General features: G+C 49.5%; 1 protein-coding gene across 3 annotated transcripts in view; it reads left to right on the plus strand.

The window, feature by feature from the left end:
* Nucleotides 1-24,133, plus strand: part of ADAM9 (ADAM metallopeptidase domain 9) — a 389,106-nt gene that overhangs the window by 295,815 nt on the left and 69,158 nt on the right. For all 3 annotated transcript variants that reach the window (XM_029603956.1, XM_029603958.1, XM_029603957.1), the window contains 2 exons: nt 417-600; nt 18,877-18,957. In XM_029603956.1, the coding sequence (XP_029459816.1) occupies nt 417-600; nt 18,877-18,957 (265 nt within the window). The remainder of the gene's footprint in view (nt 1-416; nt 601-18,876; nt 18,958-24,133) is intronic.

A 24,133-nucleotide genomic window follows, 5' to 3' on the forward strand; every position in this document is an offset into this window, starting at 1 on the left:
AGAACAGTTTCTCCATTGTACCAGGAGTACCAATTTGTAGTATGTTTTTTCAGAGTTCAATTTTACTCTACTGGTCAACTGCCAGATAAAGATCTCCTTCAGAAAGGAATTTAAGATCGATTGAACTGTCCCCCTATGAATGGATCAGTAATATTAGTGCTATGTCTGTCTTCTGCATAAATTTATATTTGGAAGGAATTTTCTGGTCTCTTGGGCATTTTGAGGTTGACAGGTTCCCCACCATATGTAGTGACATGAAACAGAAATGAGTGAAGCAACAAAAAGTTTCTGCAATGCAGGTCTGATGAGGTATTTTCCTATGTATAAGCTCTTAACATGGGACAAATCTGTTCTGCACACTTACAGGAACATGCATCCATTCCAAGACCACATTTTCCTGTCTGTATGTTTTATAGGAATGCTATGTGCGGGAAGCTCCAGTGTGAGAATGTGAACACTATGCCTGTCTTTGGCATTCGGCCTGCAATTATCCAGACCCCCAGTAGCGGCACCACTTGCTGGGGTGTGGATTTCCAGTTGGGCTCTGATGTTCCAGATCCCGGCATGGTGAACGAAGGCACACGGTGTGAGAATGGAAAGGTGAGAAATGTCAGGACTAACAAGTGATTCAAGTTTATGTCCTGCAGATAAAACTTTGCAGTTTTGACTTGAGTTTATGACGGAAAGGAAAGAGATTTGGTTCCATTATAATAGTAATATTATTAATATTTTATTTAGCATATATTTTATCATGCATTTAAAGCAAGTTATAACAGTAGTTCTCACATATGGGTGACATCACAGGATGGGGCCCTGTATGGAAAACTTTTCTGACAAAGTTTCTATAAAGCTTTGACTGACACTGGCACACTGAGTGCACTGAGCATGCTCAGCCTGCAATTATCCCTGGGACCACAGGTGTCTCCCTCAGTCTTCTTTTTTCCGCTCTGCAGTAAGCATAGCGGTTAGGAGCTCTGTGAGAAATTCTAACACTTTTTCCACACGGAAACACTTAAACTTTTACTTCACAAACACTTTTCCCTGCATGGGTCTCCCTTCGCGTACGTTTATTCGACACTCGGCGAGTACTATGCCCTTTTTTTCGGTCGGTTCCTGTCACCTCCCTGGCCTGCCAACCGACTGAGGCCTTCCCTCTCCCTGTGTTTTCAGTTAGCCACACATAGCCTGTGAGTGTCCCTCTGTGACACTCTGCCTGGTTATTAGCGCTAGTGGGACAGGGACTTCCATGGTTTCCGTTGCTGCCAGGGCCTCCATCGAATCCAGGTCCTTTGATTTCCTCGGTACCCTCGCGCAGTCGATGCCCCCACCGCTACCGTCGGTACCCCCTTCCGGACCGTCCTGCATTCTTCGATGCCATCGGTAACCCTCCCCCGCGGTACATTGATGCCATCATTCCCTGCATTGATTCTATCAGTGCCATCCATGTTTTTCATCCATGGCTCTGATTTTTCCCTGGGTTTCATCGATGCCATCAGTGCTCGGATGGATTCCATCGATGCACACCTTTGTATCATCAGTGCCATCGTTACCCAGGTCGATGCCATCGTCGCCCAGGACACTTCCATCGATGCCAGGGTCATTTCCATCGATGCCATCATTTATTTTATCAATGTCATTGATGCCCAGGACACTTGCATCGATGCCATCATCGATTCCATCAGTGCCATCGATGTCCAGGTCGATTCCATCGATGCCAATGTCTGTGCCATCAATGCCATCGACGCCATTGGTGCCTAAGTCAATCCCATCGATGCCATCGACGCCCGTGGCCATGCCACCGATGCCGTCGGCGCCCGCCTCCATACATCGATGCCGTCGACGCCCACGTCGTTTCCATCGATGTCTTCAACGTTCGTATTGATGCGGTCATTGACTCCGTCGATGCTGACATCATTTTTTCCGATGCCAACGATGTTTTTCGATTCTCGATGCCACATCGTTTTCATAGATACCTACGCTGATGCCATCAGTGCTTTCGTCACTGTTATCCTTGCTCTGCCCGGGTCATCGATGTTTTTCATATATATATTTTGACGATTCCCTCGAGGCCACTGAGGCTGCCATCGACACCGTCCATACCGACTTAGCACCTCCACATAATACCCTCGCCTAAACACAGTGCTCCATGCTTTGGGTTCTTATTAAAGCCCCGTATTAGCCTACGACACTACATAGTGCCAGGAGCAGTGCAGGCATGCTGACAGTCCGTCAACATTCGCCATCCAAGACAGCGAGGGCATCTACCTCGGAGCTGGGGAAAGACCGGGCTGAGCACCGTGGCACTCATTGTCACCGGCACGGTGACCGCCCGCCACCGACACCATCCAGCACATCGGTGCTATCCTTCTCAGTGCTGGAGAATGCCCGGGCCGAGCAACATCACCACTACAATCGCCACTGTTCCGCACAGTGTTGGCAGTCCTTGGTGCTCCAGAAACACCGGAACGAGTTCCGAAGAATTCTGGACTGATGTCACGACACATCGAGCCGCTGCAATGAGGGCCGGAACCACGAGTCATTAAATGGCTCCCCTGTACCCGAGGCGTGCCCCACCGACATCAGTGCAGGATTGTGGCCCTCCACACATTACTGTGGTAGTGCCAGCCACGCTCAGCCTGTCTCCTCTATACCTGCGCTACCATACCAGGTTTCAGAGTTGAGATGGACGTTACGTCCGACAGGCTACCCCTCGATGACTCCTGAAATCCACGGAGCCATCAATCTTCATCGGCTCATCCTTCGGCAATCCACGTTGGATGGTAAGTAGTCTAATCTCGCTTCAGCGGCATTGCTATTGAGATCTGTTCTCTAATTCGGGCCACATGGTTCGAAAGGTTCTAGGTCGCCTGTCTTCCAAGAACTATATTAGTGTCACATATCACTCTTGCCAGCTATGTCAGACACCATACCAAGAGAACCTCTCTACCATTCATTTGGGATTGCATTAGGACATCCTCCCGTTGTCAGCAACGGGACCCTGTACTGATTAATACTCCGGCTTCTGGTTCCTAATTCAGAATCGAAGTTCCAGAAGGATTCGCTGATCTGCTAAACACAAGATCCAGCAAATACTGGCTCAAGTGCAAGTCCACCTTGAAACCTGGCGACAGGTCTCAACGTTTTCTTGTACAGCACATAGAAATGCGGGTAAGACTTTACCACTCACGCTCCCTTGGGAGGTTACATGATATCCAGGTTACATCAGCCCCGCCAGTTGGACACCTCCGGGTCTCTCAACTTGCCGGATGTCAGAGCGGCCACCCCACTCTATACCAAGATTCACGGTACACACCCCCGGATGCTACAAAGCGCAGGAGGGAGGGGGGGTTGGGGAGTTTTAATTCACTATTCTTTCTTTCAACAAAAAGTAGTTACTCTCTGCTCATCCTGGACCTCAGAAATACCAACTTTCTTCAGAAGGCACAAGTAAAATGGTATCTCTCGTCACCATGCTTCCATATCGCAGTAAGTAGATTGCCTCTAATCTTTCTATGTGCTTCATGGTGAGTCAACAATATTACAATCCCAAGCTCTGCTGGTTGCACTAGCTCCAGCAACTGGGGTATTTCATTAAATCACTATCGGTGACTGCTGTTTCTCTACGGAGTACAACATCATTCACTCTTTTCCTTGCATGGACAGCTGCATAACCACAGTCCATCCAAGCAAGGAGCTCTAACTTCATGACTGACTATAAATCTACTACCTGGGATTGCTGTCACTGACATAAATCCCTTATAGAACGCTTCTGGACACCTGTCACAACAACCTTCCTGTCCAGCAACCGCGCAGACATTCTAACAAATTCCTATATGTCCCTGCGTGCATATTCCATAACTTCAGTCCCTCAATTCTTTCATTGTCGGGCCATGGGGTTTTTTCACTATCCACTTTCCTCATAGATCCAAAATTGCTATGGGCTAGGTTCAGTGAAATTTTATTATCAGTGGGTGTAAACTGTTCACCCGCTTTCATCCCTTATCTGTATTGCAGATCTAGAACCAAAACCTAGTCTGCTCCTGCTAATGCTTGCATTTACTCAGGGTTGTAAAGTTTGACCTAACATCTTCTCAATCCAATATGCGTCTATTCCGCTTCAGGCACAGTTTCTCATGAACTTCCTGGAGGTTGTAGCCATGAGTTATGCCCTTATGCCTTCCAATACTGCCTCTGCAACAAATCTTTTTGCATACAGACAGACAGCATAGGGACAATGTGCTTTTCCAACACACAAGCACGCATAACCTCTTAGCTGCTCTGCTAGGAAGCTCCGCAGCTCTACCCTTGGCCCTTGCTTGCTCCATGCATCCTCGGGCCACTCATCTGACAGACTTACTGAACACACTAACAGACCTTCTTCATATAGGTTTCCATCCTCTTGAATGGGCTCGGACTACATGTGTAGCGAGAGAAATCGTCTAGCGCCGAGGTCAACCTAACTTGCCCTCTGCGTCCGCATCGAACCATACAGTGCACAGATTCTCCTCCCTACACATGTTTCCAATGCGTTCCCAGAGGCACCTTTGTTCCATCAAGGCCCTATTATATGTGTCTCTTCCGCTGCCTCTCATAGCCAGCACTCTTCTAATACTGATACGGGATGGGGTTCACTGTTCCTCAGACCCACGTCTTCACCGAGACCAGTATGCTTCCCATACATCTCGGTCTATCACACCAGTAACCAATTCGCCTTCTCACAAGTCAGTCTCATATCAATGACTCACTGATGTTCTCAGGTACTGGTAGTATCACAAAAACCCTTCCACACCAAATCCTAACATTCAAAATGGCATGATTTACCACATGACACTTACAAAAGGGTTTTACCCTTTTTCTTTTTTCTACGCCATTCTTTTTTCTTACTCCCTCGGATTCTGCTCCCCAGACATCCTTCACATGGGTACACCTCAGTTCCAATTGGCGTACCACTTGGGAGTGGGGATACCCATTTAACGGTCAACCCCTTTTGAGTCAGCTTACCATGGATTATCCACTGATTAGTCACGGAATGGGACATGTAATTCGTGCTTACAAGACTCATACATTCTCCGTTCGAGCCTTTCCATTCCTCTCACTTAACAGTCTGCCATGGGGAACTCTTTCCCTCATAGACATCATTCTGCCAACAGGGTCAGTGAGTTATACACCTTGTTACGTACTCACCCGACCCTGCATTCCTCCGTGACAGAGTGGTTTTACGTTTTCAGCTTCATATCCTTAAGGTAGACGTTGCATCTCACCTTACTCAGAATATACTCTGCCCACTTTCCCAACACCTCTCTCTCACCAAAGCGAGAGGGTTTTTCCACTCCTTGGACAGTAATAGTGCACTTGCATTCTATCTAGACTGCACTACACTCCATAGGAATTCCACCTAACTCTTTCCTTCTGTGGCAAGAGCCAAGCTGCGAGTTCCTGTGGGCAAACCAGACCTATTCCTCCTAATTGACGGTCTGTATCTCTTTTTTCCTACCAACAAGCAGGCATTTCACTACAACACTGTGTGTAACCACACTCTGTTCCCTGTACGTACCAGGATCAGTCCAGGACACCTGGGTTGTGACTCCGCACCAGTAGATGGAGACAGACTAAAACTTGTGGGCGGAGGCATATATAAGCCCCTGTGCCAGTCACAGCCCCCCAGTCTTACTCTGTCTCCAGTAGATGGTGCAGGTCCAGTCACAGCCTCTGCCTGACCTGATTCTGGTGTTTAGTCAGGTTTGATTTTGAGTTAGTTTTTTTGTCTTAGTTTAATTGTTTAAATTGGGTTTTTGTTTTTTAATTCTTTCCCGGGTGCCCTGCCTCCCAGGGGAGTTGAGAGGTCCTGAGGGGACTACCCTCCCCCGGTTGAGGCCGCTGCCAGGGTTGAGGACCCGGCTAAACTAGTGGCAGCGTCAGGGGTGACACCAGGGAGCCTGGTTCACTCACCCCTGCAGGAAAAAGGGCTTTCAGAACCAGGGACAGCGCTTTTTTCTGTAAAAAAAAAAAAAAAAAAAAAAGTTTTACTTTTATTTTCTTGCGGCTCTCCGTTCCTTGGCGTTGCCGCTCCGTTTTCGTCGGTGAGGGGGCGTCGCCAGCTGGGGGGAGGTCGCCGAATTGCGCCGTTTTGATCATTTTTTAAATTTTCAATTTTTTCCTCTGAGGTAACTTTTTTTTCGTCGTGCCTCTGTTTCCCGCGTTCGCCGGCATGCCTCGCGGTTCGCAGTGCAAGGCCTGCGGCTCGGCGCGCGCGCGTCTCTCCCGGGACAGCCTTTGTTCGGCTTGTGTCCCGGGTGATGAGGGCACCTCAGCAGCACCTCGGGGAGCTCAGTCCAGGGTCGTGCGATCGCCGCCGCGAGGTGGGGGCCCCTCTGACACGCCTCAGGAGCTGTTCCCGCTTAGCGCGGGAGTGGCAGCCATTTTGGCCACCGGCCGGGAAATTTCCAGGGAGACGGTGGGGGCTTCGTCTCTGCCTCCCGCGCTTTCCCCGCAGCGTGCCAAGGCGGGAGAGGTCCCCTCGGAGGGGATTCGGTCCCAGGAGGATTCGTGTAGCGATTCAGCGGATTCCGGAGAATTTTCTGAGGACTTTGCGCTGTTGCTGCGCAAAGTCCTCAAATATAAGCGCAACAAGCGCATACGGGGGAAAATCTCGCGTGCGGCTGTCCGCAAGTCCCCACCACGGAAAAAGAAGGCCAGGAAGAGTGCGGAAATGGCCCAGGGCTCGTCCAGGGACAAGCAACTTCCCCGGGGGCTCCCGCAAGAATCGGATTCCGAGGATTTTTCCGGAACGGATTCTGAGGCCTCCGAAGAGCCCCTGATGGGGGCCGGGACGGCAGCACCGGATGGAACGGCGCAGCCCAGTGCAGGGAAAAGTGCACAGGCCTTAGACGGGGACGACCCCAAAGTGGTTCGGCTATTCCGCAGGGAGGAACTGTCACCTCTCATCCCAGCTATTCTCCAGGAGCTGGGGATTGAGGCTCCCCCGGTGGTGGTCCGCCAGGAGGCGAATATGGATCCTGTTCTGCTCGGTCTCACAGGGCCGGCAGTCGCCTTCCCTTTTCATTTTTCATCTACGGATATCCTATTCAAGGAATGGGATACTCCGGAGCTGGGTTTGAAAGTCAGCAAGGCCATGGATAAACTTTATCCTTTACCGGAGGAGGCGCTGGAGCTCCTCAGACTTCCTAAGGTGGATTCGGCAGTGTCTGCTGTCACGAAGAGGTCTACCATCCCGGTCACGGGAGCTACGGCCCTCCGGGATATTCAAGACCGGAAGTTGGAGGTACAACTCAAAAAGATTTTTGAGGTTTCCACCCTGGGAGTGCGAGCCGCCATTTGCACGAACTTCGCCATGCGAGCTAGTCTGCGCTGGGCCCAGGTTCTGCAGGCTAATGCAGATCTCTCTCCGGAGGAGTCTTCCCAAGCAGATAGGTTGGAAGCAGCTATTGCGTATGGGGCTGATGCGCTCCATGATCTTTTACGCACTTCAGCTAGGTCCATGGTTTCGGCAGTGTCGGCACGCCGTCTCCTTTGGCTGCGCAACTGGGCAGCGGATGGTTCGTCCAAGGCTCACCTCGGGGCGTTACCCTTTAAAGGGAAATTGCTGTTCGGAAAGGAGTTAGATGACTTGATGGTTTCGCTAGGCGAGAACCGAGCGTTTAAGCTACCAGAGGATAGGGCCCGGGCGCGCTCTTCGTTTTCCAGCAGAGCTCGTTTCCGGGGTCCCCGAAAGTCCAGGCCACAAAGATCCACCGGGTCCTCTTATAGATCGTCCTCTTCTCGAAACACTCACTGGCAGCAGTCCTTTCGAGGTAAACGCTTTGGCAGGCAAGGAGGGGCCCCATCGGGTGCGGGGTCCAAGCCTTCGCAATGAAGTTCGGCCGGCCCATCCCTCCTTGCGTCCTCACCACGTTGTCCCAAACGTGGGGGCGCGTCTATCCTTGTTCCTCGAGGTATGGGCCAGCATTACGTCGGATCAGTGGGTCCTCAATGTGATAAGACACGGCTACGAGTTAGATTTTGCTCGCATTCCAGCGGACAAGTTCCTGATCTCGCCCTGCAAGGATCCCATGAAGAAGGTGGCGGTGCTAGACACCATTCGAAAACTAGAAAGCTTGGGGGCCATCTCTCCGGTTCCGGTCGATCAGTACGGCAAGGGCCGTTATTCCATTTACTTCTTAGTTCCCAAGAAAGACGGCACTTTCCGACCCATTCTGGATCTGAAAGGAGTCAACAGATGCCTTCGGGTCCCTCACTTCAAGATGGAGACCATTCGTTCGGTGATCGCGTCAGTGCGGCCAGGAGAATTCCTTGCGTCACTAGATCTCACAGAAGCATACCTTCATGTGGGCATCCAACCAGCGTTCCAGCGGTTCCTGCGGTTTTGCATTCTGGGAAGACACTTCCAGTTCCGGGCTCTTCCGTTCGGCCTGGCGACAGCGCCTCGGACATTCACGAAAGTGATGGTGGTGGTGGCGGCGCACTTACGTCGGGAAGGCCTCCTGGTTCACCCTTACCTCGACGATTGGTTGATTCGGGCAAAGTCAGAGAGCTTGTGTCGGCAGGCGGTAGCCAAGGTGCTTCAATTCTTGCAGTCCCTGGGCTGGGTAGTCAACTACAACAAGAGTCATCTGGAACCCACTCAGTCCTTGGAGTATCTAGGAGCTGTCTTCGACACAAAACGGGGCAGAGTGATTCTCTCTCAGGAACGGATATGCAAACTACAGTCTCAAGTGCAACGTCTTTTGTCTCAGCACCGTCCGCGAGTCTGCGATTACCTGACGGTTCTCGGATCTATGGCCTCCACGCTGGCGTTAGTCCCTTGGGCATTCGCTCACCTGCGGCCGCTGCAGTCTTCATTGCTTTCCCGCTGGAAACCGATTTCAGAGGAATTTTATCTTCCACTGCCTCTCGACAGTCAGGCGCGCTCCAGCCTGAGCTGGTGGCTGGATTCCAAACATCTTTCCTGTGGAGTATCTCTTCTCCTTCCCAACTGGACAGTGGTGACCACGGATGCCAGTCTTTCCGGTTGGGGTGCAGTTTGCCAAGGGAAATCGGTTCAAGGTCTGTGGTCAGAAGATCAGACCCGGTGGTCTATCAACCGCCTAGAGTCCAGGGCGGTCCGTCTGGCATTGCAAGCTTTTCTACCCCTCGTACGAGGAAAGGCGATCCGAGTATTGTCGGATAACGCTACCACCGTGGCTTACATCAATCGCCAGGGCGGGACGAAAAGCCCTCAAGTAGCGGAGGAAGCGCGTTCCTTGATGGCCTGGGCAGAGCGGCATCTCAGCGATCTCGCTGCGTCTCACATAGCAGGAGTCGACAATGTCCAGGCGGACTTCCTCAGCCGGCACCACCTGGATCCGGGAGAGTGGGAGCTGGCGGAAGAAGCGTTCCTTCTCATTTGCAGGACTTGGGGAACGCCCCACATGGACCTGATGGCCACGTGGAACAACTCAAAAGCTCCGAGATTTTTCAGTCGACGCCGAGAAAGAGGAGCAGAAGGGGTCGACGCGTTAGCTCTTCCCTGGCCAGCGGAGGTGCTACTGTATGTGTTCCCACCGTGGCCCATGATCGGCAAAATCCTGCGGCGCATAGAATTGCACCCGTCCAACGTGATCATGGTGGCGCCGGAATGGCCGCGCCGTCCGTGGTTTGCGGATCTGATCCAATTGTCGGTGGCGCCGCCCCTTCGTCTACAGGGGTTTCCGGGGCTCCTTCGTCAGGGTCCCGTCTGTTTAGAGGATGCGGATCACTTCTGTCTCGCGGCATGGCTTTTGAGAGGAATCGATTGAAGCGCAAAGGTTACTCAGATGCGGTAGTTGCCACGTTACTGAGATCCAGGAAGCAGTCTACATCTCTGGCTTATGTTAGAGTCTGGGTAGTTTTTGAAGAATGGTGCGTAGAGCGGGGTCTGGATCCCACTTCCGCTTCTATTCCTGATATTTTGTCTTTTCTCCAGGCTGGGCTGGCCAAAGGTTTAGCGTGCAGTTCCCTTCGGGTCCAAGTCGCGGCGCTTGGTTGTTTGCGTGGTAAAATCCGGGGAGTCTCCCTGGCTCTCCACCCGGATATCTCCCGTTTTCTTAGGGGAGTGAAGCACCTCCGTCCTCCTTTACGGCTCCCTTGTCCATCTTGGAACCTCAACTGGGTGCTCTCGGCCCTATGCTCAGCTCCGTTTGAGCCTTTGAAGCGTTCTACATTCAAAGATCTCACGTTGAAGACTGTATTCCTGGTAGCGATTGCGTCCGCTCGTCGGGTTTCCGAGTTGCAGGCTCTGTCCTGTAGAGAGCCCTTCTTGCGCATTTCTGATTCAGGGGTTTCCTTGCGGACCGTTCCCTCTTTCCTGCCTAAGGTCGTATCGCCTTTTCATTTGAATCAATCGATTGAACTTCCCGCTTTCGCGGTTGGGGATTCTTCCGACCCGAAGTTGAGGGACTTGAGAAAACTAGATGTGCGGAGGTCTCTTCTTCGCTATCTAGAGGTCTCAAATTCTTTTCGTTTGACGGATCATCTGTTTGTGTTGACGTCGGGTCCGAAGAAAGGTTCTGCGGCGTCCCGCACAACGATCGCCCGTTGGCTCAAGGAGGCCATTGGTTCCGCGTATATTCTGCGCGGTAAATCTCCGCCGGTGGGTCTTCGAGCTCATTCGACGAGATCTCATGCTGCGTCTTGGGCGGAATCTTCTCAGGTGTCGCCTCAAGAGATTTGCAGGGCGGCTACCTGGAAATCGTTGCATACCTTCATTAAACATTACCGATTGGATGTTCAGGCCACTGATACTGGGGGTTTTGGAGAGAGGGTTCTCCGAGCGGGACTCTCTGCTTCCCACCCTCGATGACTTAGCTCTGGTACATCCCAGGTGTCCTGGACTGATCCTGGTACGTACAGGGAAAGGAAAATTAGTTTCTTACCTGATAATTTTCGTTCCTGTAGTACCAAGGATCAGTCCAGGATCCCACCCACAGTGTTGCGCTATAGTAACGGAGAGTCCGCTCATTGTTGTTTTTAATACGCTGACCCCTTGTTTTGTTCGCTCTCCCGGTTGGGGAGTCTGTTTTCCTGTAGGGGTGTTGGAGTTATTTTCGTTTACTTAGTAAGTTTTTCTATGGTTAGCTATGTTGGCTTTTGGATTTTTTTCTACTTTGACATTACGTATGACTGGGGGGCTGTGACTGGCACAGGGGCTTATATATGGCTCCGCCCACAAGTTTTAGTCTGTCTCCATCTACTGGTGCGGAGTCACAACCCAGGTGTCCTGGACTGATCCTTGGTACTACAGGAACGAAAATTATCAGGTAAGAAACTAATTTTCCTTTCCGTCCGTCCCAGCCTCCATAGCTTACCTTCGGCCGGTGCTGCTTGTACATATTTATCAGGCTGCGACCTGGAGCTTTCTCCATACCTTCGCAGCCATTGTTGCTTAGATACGACTAGCCGGCATGCTCCATGTTTGGCCAGCCCGTCTACTCCTATTCTTTTCGGTTTAGCTACCCAACATCCTTCCACCAACCCATTAAGAGTTTCAGGATGCCCTCCGTTCCAAATTCCAGCCCTGTCATTGCGCCTTTTGCGCGTCTTGGGTGCATTTGGTGCACTCTCGGGCATCCTCAGCTCGGTACTCACCCATATGTGAGGACTACCATCCTGCTTGTCCTGTGAGAAAGCAAATGTTGCTTACCTGTAACAGGTGTTCTCACAGCAGGATGTTAGTCCTCACAAAACCCACCCGTCACCCCGCGGAGTTGGGTCTGTATACGTTTTTACTTTTATTTAGTTTCGCTTGTGCTTTTGCTATAAGATGAGACTGAGGGAGACACCTGTGGTCACAGGGATAATTGAGAGCACTGAGCATGATTAACCTGCAATGTGCCAGTGTCAGTCAAAGCTTTATAGAAACTTTGACAGAAAAGTTTTCCGTACAGGGCTCCATCCTGTGATGTCACCCATATGTGAGGACTAACATCCTGCTGTCCTGTGAGAACACCTGTTACAGGTAAGCAACATTTGCTATCTCTCTATACTATAAAAATACTAATGGTCTGGATGAGCATTGCAGTTTGAATATGCAACACAACACTTGTCCGGAGATGGGGGCAGGGCTGCCGCTGTGGGCTTCAAGTAGTAGAGCAAGGAAGGGTGGGATCAGTGCTGCAGGGCCCATGGTGCTGGCGGCTTTTCTGGCAGCACAAAACAAAGGCATAGCAATAGAAAGCCTGTTGGGATTTCCCGGGCCTCAGAAGGTAAGAGGTCCTGCGGCAGCAACAGGGAAGGTCCAAGGTGGGTCAGGGAGAGCAAGAATAGGAGGGTGAGCCAGATAGAACAGGGATGAGTGTGAGTAGAGGGGACTGAGTAAGAGCATTGCTAAACTTGGAGGAAGAATGGGAGAGGAGAGAACTGAGTGAGGGGGCTGGAAGGGGGTGTTAAGTTAGTGGGAGAGGAAAGAAGGAAGAATGAGAGAATTGGCAGAGAGGGTGAGTGCAAGTGGTGAGGAATATGCACACAAACATTCTCCCCCCCACACACACACACAAACACGCAGACCCCAGGCACTCACCCCCACCTCCTCACCTCCAAACATGCATCCCCAAAACCGCCATACCCACACACAAACATAATCCCCCATATCAACATGCACCCTCCTCACCCCATAAACACACACACACCCCCAAGAAGATTTTCTGAGCATGCATGGGTATTCCCATGCAGCCACTGCCACACGTTTCGTCAATCTTTTTATTTTCACTTGTACATAATGATGCATTTTTCTCTCTCTCCCTTCAAGCAGCTCATCATAGTTTTTTGCTTCTCTTAATGAAGACATTTTTGTTTCATTTCTTTTCTCTTTTTTGCAAATCTCCAAAAAATGTTTAAAACTTTTTAGTAGTGCTATGTTTTCGTCTCAGAATTAAGTTCAACCTTGTTTTGGCTCTCCTCACTATGGTGGACAGCAAAGAGGGCTTTAGAAAATGCCCTTGTTGCTCCTGCAAGATGTCCTTTTGACAGCTGTGTTTGCTATTTAGACCTGTTGCATGATGTGCTTAACTGCACTGCCTGTGCTCGAATGTTTCCCAGGACCAGAAAATCTAGAAGGTTCACATTTAAAAGAATTTTCATCTTCTCCTCAAGCCACTGGACCGACCAAGAGGAAACCACTGCCAGCTGAGGATTATGACTAAAATCATAAATACAAGAGTCCTCACATGTTAAGTGCCTTAATTTAGAAGTTTCAGAGCAGGTCTCACTTTTCTTCTACTAAAAAGGGAGAAAAGTTGCGCTCTTCATTGCCAAAGCATTCAGGAACCAGGACAGGCCCCATTGCTACTAACAACAAATTAGGACTATGCATTCATTTTGTTATTTATATGCATAACTCGTGGACTTTGTAGTATACATGTAAAAACAGATAGTGTGCGCATAGCTAGTTATTAATAGTACACATTATGAGTTTACTAAAAAGTCTGTGATTTACTTGCATAAATAAAACAGATGAAAAAATGCATGTGCCTACAAAAAATCGGCATGCAAAATAGCATCTTCGGCACCTTTACTTTTTAGTGCAGAGACTTCACTGGTACCATCCTTGTCAACAGCAAAAGCATCTTGGCACAGAGACTGATATCTGTGCCAAGCTGGGAAAAAAATGTCATTAATTCTGAATCTATTCAAGGCAAACATTCTAGTTCCAGAGTTGAATAGTTCTCCTGCTAGACTCTTCCCTGCCAAAGAAGAATATCACCCCGATGTGAGAAAAATGCAGCTTGACCACTAAAAACTATTTTACTAACATGCCAGACTCTCTACTTCCTTCATCCTAGCTACAATAGATAATTCCAATTTTGGAGTCTGTGGTCCCAAAATATGAAACTAAATCCACTATTCTGTTTTATCAATCCAAGCCAGAATTGAGGCATACTGAATCTGTGATAGTTGTCATCTGTGGGTTGCTCCAGGAATGATCAGCCTGTTATTTGGAGAGGTGAATCCAAACTAAAGATAGTGAAAGCAGGAAACCTGAGTATCTTCTGCTTATGCCGATCACCTCCCCTTCAGGTTGAGCCCTCAGGTTCTGGTGGCCAGTATGATATCAGAGGCTGAGGTAGCCTCTCCCCCTACCCACACCCATACCAGCAAGGAGTGTGAAGCATGGAATTGGAGTGAGGGACTGGAGCACACCATGAATGCAGGAAGAAAAAGAGGTAGGGGTGCTGAAGGTAGAATCTGAAGGTGAAGTTTTCTGGATGCAGGAATGGAGCAAGAGTATAAGGACCAGAAAAGTAGAACCAAGCTCTGGCAACTGATTGTTGATCTCAGTATAAATGTGTCTATACAGGAAACAGGATGGCCACCGGGGGGGGGGGGGGGGGAGGCAGCAAGGGTTACAGGGCTGGGAGGACTGCACGCAGCAACATCCACAGGCTGGAGAAGAATTCAGAAACAAATCCTTAGTTTTTCCTCCTCCCCCCTTCAGAGATGGCCTTTGGATGGCTCCTTGCATTTCTTTGCAAGAAGTTTCTTCAAAAGACAAAGTAAATGAAGGTCAATTGCATCAGCCCATGATCTTTCTTTGGAGCCATGCTCCTTCCAATGGACAGTCTAGAGTCCAGAATATCCTCAACCTTGAATTCAGGTTGGCCATCAACCAGAGCCAGATCCAGAGGTTTTCCTTGCTTATTGAAAGGATTTGATCTGGCCAACTTCAACAAGGAGATAAGAAAAGAGATGGTATCTTAAGAGTGTTGGGAAGCCGAAGGCACATGATTACTGAGTTGTTTTTTTCAGTAATGGCATATGGCCCTATGTCCTGATATGGTATTTAACCATGAAGGTCGGTATAGAAAAATGTTAAATAAATAAATAAATAAATGTACTTGGGACTGAGCTTAGCACAGGGGAGCTTCAGATGTAGATTCTTGTAGATTCTTTGTAGACAGCCAGAACTTATTAGCGACCTGAAACAGAGGTTCACGTCTACAATGATGGTCAGTGAATTTCTTCTTTTGGGTCATGGTTTTCTCCAAATTATTGTGCACCTGTACCAACGTTCTCTGTAAATTTTGCACCAAGTTAATCAGCTGCAAGAATTTCAGTAGCCAAAGCATCAGGAAATAGACAGAGTGTCAGCCATAAATTGTGAAGAATGGAGAAACCCCCATAGATTCACTAACATGACTCATGAGCAAACAGCCCAAGGGAATAATTTGGCCTAGTCATTTCTGATAAGCAGAGATGAACGTGTTAAGGAATTGCTCAAATCTTGGTTGCTCAAGATCTCCATAAAGCTATTTGTCTGGGGATGACATCCTGACAAAAATTGCAAATTGTTATCCAAATCTTTTCAAAAAAGCCCTCCAGAATCTAGAAGTAAATCGGGGACCTTGATCTAATACAAGTGGTCGAGATTCCATGTAAATGGACCACCTCCCTAATGAAGATGATGGCCAGTTGAGGGGCCAAAGGCAGCTTTGAGATATGAATGAAATGCACAATTTGGGAAAAACAGTCTACTATGACCAAGAAGTCAGTACAGGCAATGGAACTCGGAAGGTCCATGATTAAGTATGGAGAGGTGTCTATGGTACAGAAGGAATCATGAGTGAGTGCAATTCACTTGAAGGTTTAACATAAGGGACTTTGGTTCTAGCTCATACTGGACAGACCAAGATATGTCTTACAATCCTTGTGTGGATTTCTTAATTTCTGGATGTCCAGAGAGTTTGGAATTATGTCCACTCTGAAAACATATGGGCAGCACTTGCCTGGAACAGAAGTACACCTGATAGTAACCCCTATAAGGAGGTTCTTGGATTGAAGATTCCAGATGATTTTTTCCATCAGATCATTCTTGTCTGTGTTTGCGATGATCCTGAAACGTCGTATAATGCAAGGTACAGGAATTTCTTCAAAGGTAAACTATTATGACAATGTATCGGCCTTAACGCTCTTCAAGCCAGGATGATAGGAGATAAACTGAAAACGAGTGAAGAACATGACGATATCAAGCTTGCTGGAGGTTCAAACATTTCACAGGCTCAATATAAAGTAAATTGTTGTGATTCATAAGGATTATAATGGGAAGGAGGCTCCTTCCAGAAGATGTCTCCACTCTTCCAAGGCCCCCTTAACAGCACAAAGTTCTCAGTTTTCCACATTATAGTTGCATTCTGCAGGAGAGAACTTTCGGGAAAGGTAACCACATGGGTGGAGCCAAGAGTCTGGATCAGTCTTTGAGACAAAACTGTACCTGCACCAACCTTGGAGGCATCTATTTCTAAGATGAAAGGCTTTGCTGGATCAGGATGATGCAGGATTGGAGCTGATGCCAAAGAGTTGCATCAGTTCTTCAAAGGCTAGCTGAGCTTGGGGATTGCAAGAGTTCTTTGGTGTGCCCTTACATGTGAGGTGGGAGGGGGGGGGGGTGGTAAGTGGAGCCACTGCCTTGGAAAAGTTTTCAATAGTTAACAAAACCCAAAAAACATTGCAGTGCCTTGAGGCCCAAAGATATCGACCATTTAAGTACTGCTGTTACCTTATCTGGGTACATCTTAAACTCTTGCTGAGATTACTTATTCCAAGAAGTGGACTTGATTCTGTTCAAAAACACACTTCTCAAACCTGATGAAAAGCTGGAGCTGGCAAAGACGAAAAATGGCTTTCACTACCTGCTGCCTATGGGTGGCCAGGTCTGGGAAGGAAATAAAGATATCAAGGTAAATAATTTCTAAATTGCTTCCTCGGAGAAAGCAGTTTGCATTTTGGGAAATTTAACACCCTCAAATTTAAATATCTTGATGAATTCTCCAGATTTTCCTCTTTTCTAGTTATGGCAATTTCTCCCTGAATCAAACCACTCTGAACAGACTTTATTTGAGAGGTTTTAGAGTCCAGTTCTTCTATTTTAGATGAATGTGAAGTAACAGGACTTAAGGTATTAAATTGAACTTGAGTATCCTTTAAAACTGTAGTAAGAGATATAATAGAGTTTTCTAGGAGTGAAATAGCATTCCATAATGAGTCCAAAGTTACAACATTGGGTTTAACCAGAAAAATCTTTGAAGTAAAAGTTACCAGTGAGGTTGATTGAGGGTTTCTTTCGCAGCTCTGGGTCACTTCCACAATCTTTCTCCCAACTGCAGTGGCTTGCAAGCCTCCTTGGATCATTAAATCAGGAGATGTTCCTTCCATCTGTGGGGTAGAAGTCAAAGTACCACCGCTGGTAGTAAGTGACGCCAAATTAGCTGTGGGATCTGCCTCGAGGGCTGTTATCCCCAAAGACGCCATCCATCCAGGGAGTATGCCCAGTCCCTCAGCAACGGTGTGCAATGGTGGGGAAGGAGTCGTTGGGGCTCCCGGGACAGAGAAATTTCTCCCAAGAGTGATGGAGTTTGCTCTACTCCAGGCGCTGCAGCGGGATCTTCCGGGGCCATAGAATCTGCTGCGGAGTAAAATCCCACAATGCTCGTCTGAACCAAAGTGGATCTAAGAGGAGGCCGAGGCTCCCGCCCTTACCCAACCTTTCCTCTTAGTGTGCGGCATGAAGAAAATAATTCACAAGGACGAGCTATTTGGGAGCTACAGCTTCTGCATCCTTTCCTCACAGTGCCATCTTGATTCTCTTGAGAAGGTTTTCTGAGCTTTGAGAAAAATTTTATGTGTTGATGCCTTTGGATAACATCTTCACTTGTATGGCTGATTTGCTTGCTGTCCATGGAGAATACTTGTTACAGGTAAGCAACTTTGTTTTATTAAATGATGCATCCTTTGTAAATGAGAGAGGAAATTTTGAAATGTGACTAATATTGGCCTTCATATTTGGTTCAACATCCAGTTCTACACCTAAATTTTTCATCCATATTTTGGGGGAAAGATTGAGGCCATTAAGTGATGCAGAAGGGGACGGATCACCTAACAGACCTTTACTCAAATATTACTTACAGGTCCGCTACCTGTGATAATACTTAACCCTAGAGATGTGAATCGGAACCAGAATTGGATCCAATTTCAGTTCCGATTCACATCTCTACTTAACCCTTTGATCCCTGGAGTTAAATTAAGTGTATTGACTAATGAAACTGCAGGCTTCAGTGATTATCATTTTGAAGATCACTGATCTAATTCTGAAACATTCCATATTTGAAAAATTTCAGAAGCTCTCAGTTAGTGCCAAGTACATAGAAGAGGACCAAGAGAGAGAGAAGCCATGCACAGTCACTTGGCAAATTTCTGAAGCTAACTTTAATCTTTAAACAGAAGCGTGCCTCTCTCACTCTCAACATTTCCTGTATACCAAAAATTATATTTTCTGTCATTGTTTCCTCAACCTTCTGCTTGCTAGAGGTTTGTATTTGTCAGCAACTGAGAGGCATGGCTATGGTCGGCTCCTCTATTCATGGGTGAACAGCTGCAAGTGGACTTCAAGTCAGATATCAACAAAATGTACCTTGTATCGGCAAACTAGATGAGTCTTACGGTCCTTATGTGCCGCCATATTTTATGTTTGATCTTGCAAGGAGTGAGGCATCTCACATTTCATGCCCTCATTACTAGAAATGCTACGGTCTGTACACATGTATAACTGCACATGATACCTAGATGCCAGCTATTAATCAGTCCTCCTTAAATAGTCCTTTCTGTGAAAAGAGTCTGTCTGACCATAGAAGTACAACTAAAATAAGGATACTGGTGCTGTTTCATTCAACAGAATAAAAGATCTGTTCTTCCAATACAAAAAAAAAGTTTCCGACTTGGTAGAGTGAGTGAAGAGTGAGCAGAGTCTGTACCACTTCAGGCAGGAGCAACTAATGAATGAAATGGCTTTGTCTAGAATTTATATGTTAGAATGCTAACTTGAATTTCACAGCAGTTTTCTTATTTCCACAGGTCTGCAAAGACTTCAAGTGCGTGAACGCATCTGTGCTGAACTATGACTGTGACATACAGAAAAAGTGCAATGGAAATGGGGTACGTGGAGCCTGTCAAAGCTCTCTACTACCATGCAAATAGTTTGTAGGGTCCTCTGGTGGTTTCAAGCTTATCCATTTTTTTTTTTTTTTTTGCAAACACATGTAACATAGGCTACTCTTTGGTCACTATTTCCATTCAGATTACTAAGTTGGTACTATTTTTCAGCCAGTTGGTTTTCTTAGAAATGTATCTGACTGAGTCAGAAACACTTTGCATGTCTGCTGAGATTTACATTTTAGCTGATGTGAGTAGCAGCAAGTGGTGTTATTGCTTTCCATTTGTGAGCCCCTATTGCAAAACCTTTATATTTATTGTGGGTCAAGCATGTTTGGCCTGTGCTAGCAACTCTGAGGGAACTTTCAAACAGGCTCTGAGAAATCCTGGCGCTTGCATGCTTTTGAATCCCTTTCAAAAGCATTCAACATCTTGCTAAAACAGGTCTCACATCCAATCTCTTCCCAGATAAACTGAAGTCTACAGAACATGTACCATTTATGGACGGGTTAGTTTGGTGAGATGCTAGAACCATTGGGGCAGATTTTAATACCTACACGCGGGTGTAGATTTGTGCGGGCAACCCAGAGCTCACAAATCTACGCCTGATTCCCTGTACGTACCAGGATCAGTCCAGGACACCTGGGTTGTGACTCCGCACCAGTAGATGGAGACAGATTAAAACTTGTGGGCGGAGCCATATATAAGCCCCTGTGCCAGTCACAGCCCCTCAGTCTTACTCTGTCTCCAGTAGATGGTGCAGGTCCAGTCACAGCCCTTCCTGACCTGATTCTGGTGTTTGTCAGGTTTGGTTTTTTGAATTAGTTTTTTGTTAGGTCTATTTGTTCTGGGCTAAATTGGGTTTCTTTTTAATTCTTTCCCGGTTGCCCTGCCTCCCAGGGGAGTTGAGAGGTCCTGAGGGGACTACCCTCCCCCGGTCGAGGCCGCTGCCAGGGTTGAGGACCCGGCTGAGCTAGTGGCAGCGTCAGGGGTGACACCAGGGAGCCTGGTTCACTCACCCCTGCAGGAAATAGGGCTTTCAGAACCTGGGACAGCGCTTTTTTCTGTAAAAAAAAAAAAAAAAAAAAAAAAGTTTTACTTTTATTTTTTTGCGGCTCTCTGTTCCTTGGCGTTGCCGTTCCGTTTCGGTCGGTGGGGGGCGTCGCCTGAAGGGGGGAGGTCGCCGAATTGCGCCGTTTTGATTATTTTGAATTTTTTTTTTCTTCTGAGGTGAATTTTCTGTTCGCGTCTCTGTTTTCCCGCGTTCGCCGGCATGCCTCGCGGTTCGCAGTGCAGGGCCTGCGGCTCGGCGCGCGCGCGTCTCTCCCGGGACAGCCTTTGTTCGGCTTGTGTCCCGGGTGATGAGGGCACCTCAGCAGCACCTCGGAGAGCTCGGTCCCGGGTCGCGCGATCGCCGCCGCGAGGTGGGGGCCCCTCTGTCACCCCTCAGGAGCTGTTCCCGCTTAGCGCGGGAGTGGCAGCCATTTTGGCCACGGGCCGGGAAATTTCCAGAGAGACAGTGGGGGCTTCGTCTCTACCTCCAGCGCTTTCCCCGCAGCGTGACAAAGCGAGGGAGGTCCCCTCGGAGGGGATTCGGTCCCCGGGGGACTCGAGTAGCGATTCAGCTGGTTCCGGAGAATTTTCTGAGGACTTTGCGCTGTTACTGCGCAAAGTCCTCAGATATAAGCGCAGCAAGCGCATACGGGGGGATGTCTCGCGTACTGCTATCCGCAAGTCCCCGCCTCAGAAAAAGAAGGCCAGGAAGGGTGCGGAGATCGCCCAGAGTTCGTCCCGAGGGAAGCGGCTTCCCCGGGGGCTGCCGCAGGAATCGGATTCCGAGGATTCCCCCGGGACGGATACGGAGGCCTCCGAAGAGCCCCTGATGGGGGCCGGGACGGCAGCACCGGATGCAACGGCACAGCCTAGTGCAGGGAAAGGTGCACAGGCCTTAGACGGGGATGACCCCAAGGTGGTGCGGCTATTCCGCAGAGAGGAACTGTCACCTCTCATCCCAGCCATTCTCCAGGAGCTGGGGATTGAGGCTCCCCCAGTGGTGGTCCGCCAGGAGGCGAACATGGATCCCGTTTTGCTCGGCCTCACAGGGCCGGCGGTCGCCTTCCCTTTTCATTTCTCATCCACGGATATCCTCTTCAAGGAATGGGATACTCCGGAGCTGGGTTTGAAAGTCAGCAAAGCCATGGATAAGCTCTACCCTTTACCGGAGGAGGCGTTGGAACTCCTCAGACTCCCGAAGGTGGATGCGGCGGTCTCCGCTGTCACGAAGAGGTCTACCATCCCGGTCACGGGAGCAACTGCCCTCCGGGATATTCAGGACCGAAAGTTGGAGGTTCAACTCAAAAAGATTTTTGAGGTTTCCGCCCTAGGAGTACGAGCTGCCATTTGCACGAACTTTGCTATGCGTGCTAGTCTGCGCTGGGCCCAAGTATTGCAGGCTAATGCGGATCTCTCTCCGGAGGAGGCTTCCCAAGCAGATAGGTTGGAAGCAGCTATTGCATATGGGGCTGATGCGCTCCATGATCTTTTACGCACTTCAGCTAGGTCCATGGTAGCAGCGGTGTCGGCACGCCGTCTTCTTTGGCTACGCAACTGGGCGGCGGATGGTTCGTCCAAGGCTCACCTCGGGGCGTTACCCTTTAAAGGGAAATTGCTGTTCGGAAAGGAGTTAGATGACTTAATGGTTTCTCTAGGTGAGAACCGAGCGTTTAAGCTGCCAGAGGATAGGGCCCGGGCGCGCTCTTCTTTTTCCAGCAGAGCTCGTTTCCGGGGATCCCGAAAGTCCAGGCCACAAAGATCCACCGGGTCCTCTTATAGACCGTCCTCTTCTCGGAACACTCACTGGCAGCAGTCCTTTCGAGGCAAACGTTTTGGCAGGCAAGGAGGAGCCCCGTCGGGTGCGGGGTCCAAGCCTTCGCAATGAAGTTCGGCCGGCCCATCCCTCCTTGCGTCCTCAGCACGTTGTCCCAAACGTGGGGGCGCGTCTATCCTTGTTCCTCGAGGAATGGGCCAGCATTACGTCGGATCAGTGGGTCCTCAATGTGATAAGACACGGTTACGAGTTAGATTTTGCTCGCATCCCAGTGGACAAATTCCTGGTCTCGCCCTGCAAAGATCCCAAGAAGAAAGCAGCGGTGCTAGATACCATTCGAAGACTAGAAAGCTTGGGGGCCATCTCTCCGGTTCCGGCCGATCAGTATGGCAAGGGCCGTTATTCCATTTACTTCATAGTTCCCAAGAAAGGCGGCACTTTCCGACCCATTCTGGATCTCAAAGGAGTCAACAGATGCCTTCGGGTCCCTCACTTCAAGATGGAGACCATTCGTTCGGTGATTGCGTCAGTGCGGCCAGGAGAATTCCTTGCGTCACTAGATCTCACAGAAGCATACCTTCATGTGGGCATCCAACCAGCGTTCCAGCGGTTCCTACGGTTTTGCATTCTGGGAAGACACTTCCAGTTCCGGGCTCTTCCGTTCGGCCTGGCGACAGCGCCTCGGACATTCACGAAAGTGATGGTGGTGGTGGCGGCGCACTTACGTCGGGAAGGCCTCCTGGTTCACCCTTACCTCGACGATTGGCTGATTCGGGCGAAGTCAGAGAGCTTGTGTCGGCAGGCGGTAGCCAAGGTGCTTCAATTCTTGCAGTCCCTGGGCTGGGTGGTCAACTACAACAAGAGTCATCTGGAACCCACTCAGTCCTTGGAGTATCTAGGAGCCGTCTTCGACACAAAACGGGGCAGAGTGATTCTCTCTCAGGAACGGATATGCAAATTACAGTCTCAGGTGCGACGGCTTTTGTCTCAGCACCGTCCGCGAGTCTGCGATTACCTGACGGTTCTCGGATCTATGGCCTCCACGCTGGCGTTAGTCCCTTGGGCATTCGCTCACCTACGGCCGCTGCAGTTTTCATTGCTTTCCCGCTGGAAACCGATTTCAGAGGAATTTTATCTTCCACTGCATCTCGACAGTCAGGCGCGCTCCAGCCTGAGCTGGTGGCTGGACTCCAAACATCTCTCCTGTGGAGTATCTCTTCTCCTTCCCAACTGGACAGTGGTGACCACAGATGCCAGTCTTTCCGGTTGGGGTGCAGTCTGCCAAGGGAAATCGGTTCAAGGTCTGTGGTCAGAAGATCAGACCCGGTGGTCTATCAACCGCCTAGAGTCCAGGGCGGTCCGTCTGGCATTGCAAGCTTTTCTACCCCTCGTACGAGGAAAGGCGATCCGAGTATTGTCGGACAACGCTACCACCGTGGCTTACATCAATCGCCAGGGCGGGACGAAAAGCCCTCAAGTAGCGGAGGAAGCGCGTTCCTTGATGGCCTGGGCAGAGCGGCATCTCAGCGATCTCGCTGCGTCTCACATAGCAGGAGTCGACAATGTCCAGGCGGACTTCCTCAGCCGGCACCACCTGGATCCGGGAGAGTGGGAGCTGGCGGAAGAAGCATTTCTTCTCATTTGCAGGACTTGGGGAACGCCCCACATGGACCTGATGGCCACGTGGCACAACTCAAAAGCTCCGAGATTTTTCAGTCGTCGACGAGAAAGAGGAGCAGAAGGGGTCGACGCGTTAGCTCTTCCCTGGCCAGCGGAGGTGCTACTGTATGTGTTCCCACCGTGGCCCATGATCGGCAAAATCCTGCGGCGCATAGAATTGCACCCGTCCAACGTGATCATGGTGGCGCCGGAATGGCCGCGCCGTCCGTGGTTTGCGGATCTGATCCAATTGTCGGTGGCGCCGCCCCTTCGTCTACAGGGGTTTCCGGGGCTCCTTCGTCAGGGCCCCGTCTGTTTAGAGGATGCGGATCACTTCTGTCTCGCGGCATGGCTTTTGAGAGGAATCGTTTGAAGCGCAAAGGTTACTCAGATGCGGTAGTTGCCACATTGCTGAGATCCAGGAAGCAGTCTACATCTCTGGCCTATGTTAGAGTCTGGGTAGTTTTTGAAGAGTGGTGCGTAGAGCGGGGTCTGGATCCCACTTCCGCTACTATTCCTGATATTTTGGCTTTTCTCCAGGCTGGGCTGGCCAAAGGTTTAGCATGCAGTTCCCTACGGGTCCAAGTGTCGGCGCTTGGTTGTTTGCGTGGTAAAGTCAGGGGAGTCTCCCTGGCTCTCCACCCTGATATTTCCCGTTTTCTTAGGGGAGCGAAACACCTCCGTCCTCCTTTG

The sequence above is a fragment of the Rhinatrema bivittatum genome, chromosome 5 (assembly GCF_901001135.1).
Source record: "Rhinatrema bivittatum chromosome 5, aRhiBiv1.1, whole genome shotgun sequence".
In the NCBI taxonomy this organism is placed as follows: domain Eukaryota; kingdom Metazoa; phylum Chordata; class Amphibia; order Gymnophiona; family Rhinatrematidae; genus Rhinatrema; species Rhinatrema bivittatum.